This window comes from Echinops telfairi, unplaced genomic scaffold, assembly GCF_000313985.2.
Source record: "Echinops telfairi isolate 266 unplaced genomic scaffold, ASM31398v2 ScPeMD7_18;HRSCAF=68, whole genome shotgun sequence".
NCBI lineage: Eukaryota > Metazoa > Chordata > Mammalia > Afrosoricida > Tenrecidae > Echinops > Echinops telfairi.
The window spans coordinates 89801545-89803105 of NW_022103915.1; the positions used below are offsets into that span (position 1 = coordinate 89801545).

Here is a 1561-nt window from a genome sequence, read left to right on the forward strand (position 1 = left end):
GTGTTTCTTGTCCTGCCATCTCGCTCTCTGAATAGTGTATTCCTTTTTCTGCAGGTCCATTTCAGTTATTTCCCCCCAAATCTAGTGATTAAACTCATTCCTCAGAGAGACCACAAACATCCAGGAACCAGGGAGAGCCTTCATCTTCACAGCCCTGAGTGAGGCTTTCCAGGGCAGGGGCTAAGGAGGAAGAGGGGGAAAAGGATTTTTCCATAGTGGTCAACTTGTAATGAGCTCGCCTTCATATTTACCAGGCAATTGGCCCGCCCACCCCTGCTACATCCTCATCAGGAGACATGTGAAGACTGTCATCTAGGTCTAAAGTTAAGCCTCCACAACTCTAAGGAGACTCCAGCCACGAGGTACGGATGGTTCTGACATCATATAAATGCCAAGTACGTGCGAGGAGAGCAGGGCACCACGGGATTGCAAGCTAAGTACAGGCAGGTGCGTTTCTCCACAGTGAGGGCCCCAATTCTTCCAGAACCTTACACAAGGTAGGTGCTCAGGAGGTATTTGTGACTGATCATCCAGGGTGTCACTGGACTCAAAGGCCAAAGGGAAGAACAGTTTGACGGCATGAGGTGGAGGTTCAGGAAAACCCAACCCAACCAGATCCTGCTTACCATTTCTAGATCAGGGGAGGGATGGACAGTGTGCCTTACTCTTTTTGGTTCAATGCCAGGGTCTGACTTTAAAAAACAAAACTAAACTAAATGAAAAACAAACAAACAAAACAGTTTGGGCTTACTAGGGACACTGAGAGGTTGGTTAAGGAGAAAATGTTTCTTTATGAGATAAGAAGGACCAAGCATCCTTCTTGCAGGCATTTTTTAAGGGGGGGGGGAAGCAAATGGAAAAGGTTGGTTTTGAAGCCACACAGGAACTAATGAAATGAGAACTGCCATGTCACTGCCATTCAACATGTGCCATCGGGCCCCCTTTAAGTTCACGCCTAAAAAGAGAGTGCATTGCAGGGCTACTAGAGTTGTTCTAAATTTTGTGTGTGGATCATTGTGGGCCCATCTCATCTTTCCATTTGTAGAAACATTGATATAGAATAAGATATGTAATAATCCTCCACACATAGGCTTATTAATCATCCATGTAGCACATGCCCAGCAATAGTCTGTGGTGAAAACAGACATGACTCTGAACACTTCGTGTCGTTCAACTTTCATACTCTAGAACCCCGAGGAGCAGACTCACATGGACTATGATCATCATCACTATGACTGTCATCAGCACCTACCTCATGCCAGCCTTCTTCCATTCCTCACAGCCAATGTGCCACTATATTCTGTATCTTTGCCAGTGATGTGATTCTGAACATTTACCAGAATCCCTTACTTATACATTGCTTCCCTTCTAAGCCAACTCCGCGGGCAGCTGACAGTATCTTGTCTTCAGCAGCATTTCTATCATTTTGTAATCCTGATCTATTCAGTATCATTTTGTAATCCTGATCTATTCAGTAGTTCAGAAAACTCTACAAGGAGCTGCAGTGGCACTGCCAGGGAAGTGCAAGACTGCTAATCACAAGGTCTGCAGTTCAAACCCA

At 45.3% G+C, this 1561-nt stretch overlaps 1 protein-coding gene across 1 annotated transcript in view; it reads right to left on the reverse strand.

Moving 5' to 3' along the window:
* The window catches only part of RYR3 (ryanodine receptor 3), a 437519-nt gene that overhangs the window by 320058 nt on the left and 115900 nt on the right, over positions 1 to 1561 (reverse strand). Inside the window, exon 13 of the mRNA XM_013007256.3 lies at positions 627 to 631. Coding sequence (XP_012862710.2) covers positions 627 to 631 — 5 coding nt within the window. The remainder of the gene's footprint in view (positions 1 to 626; positions 632 to 1561) is intronic.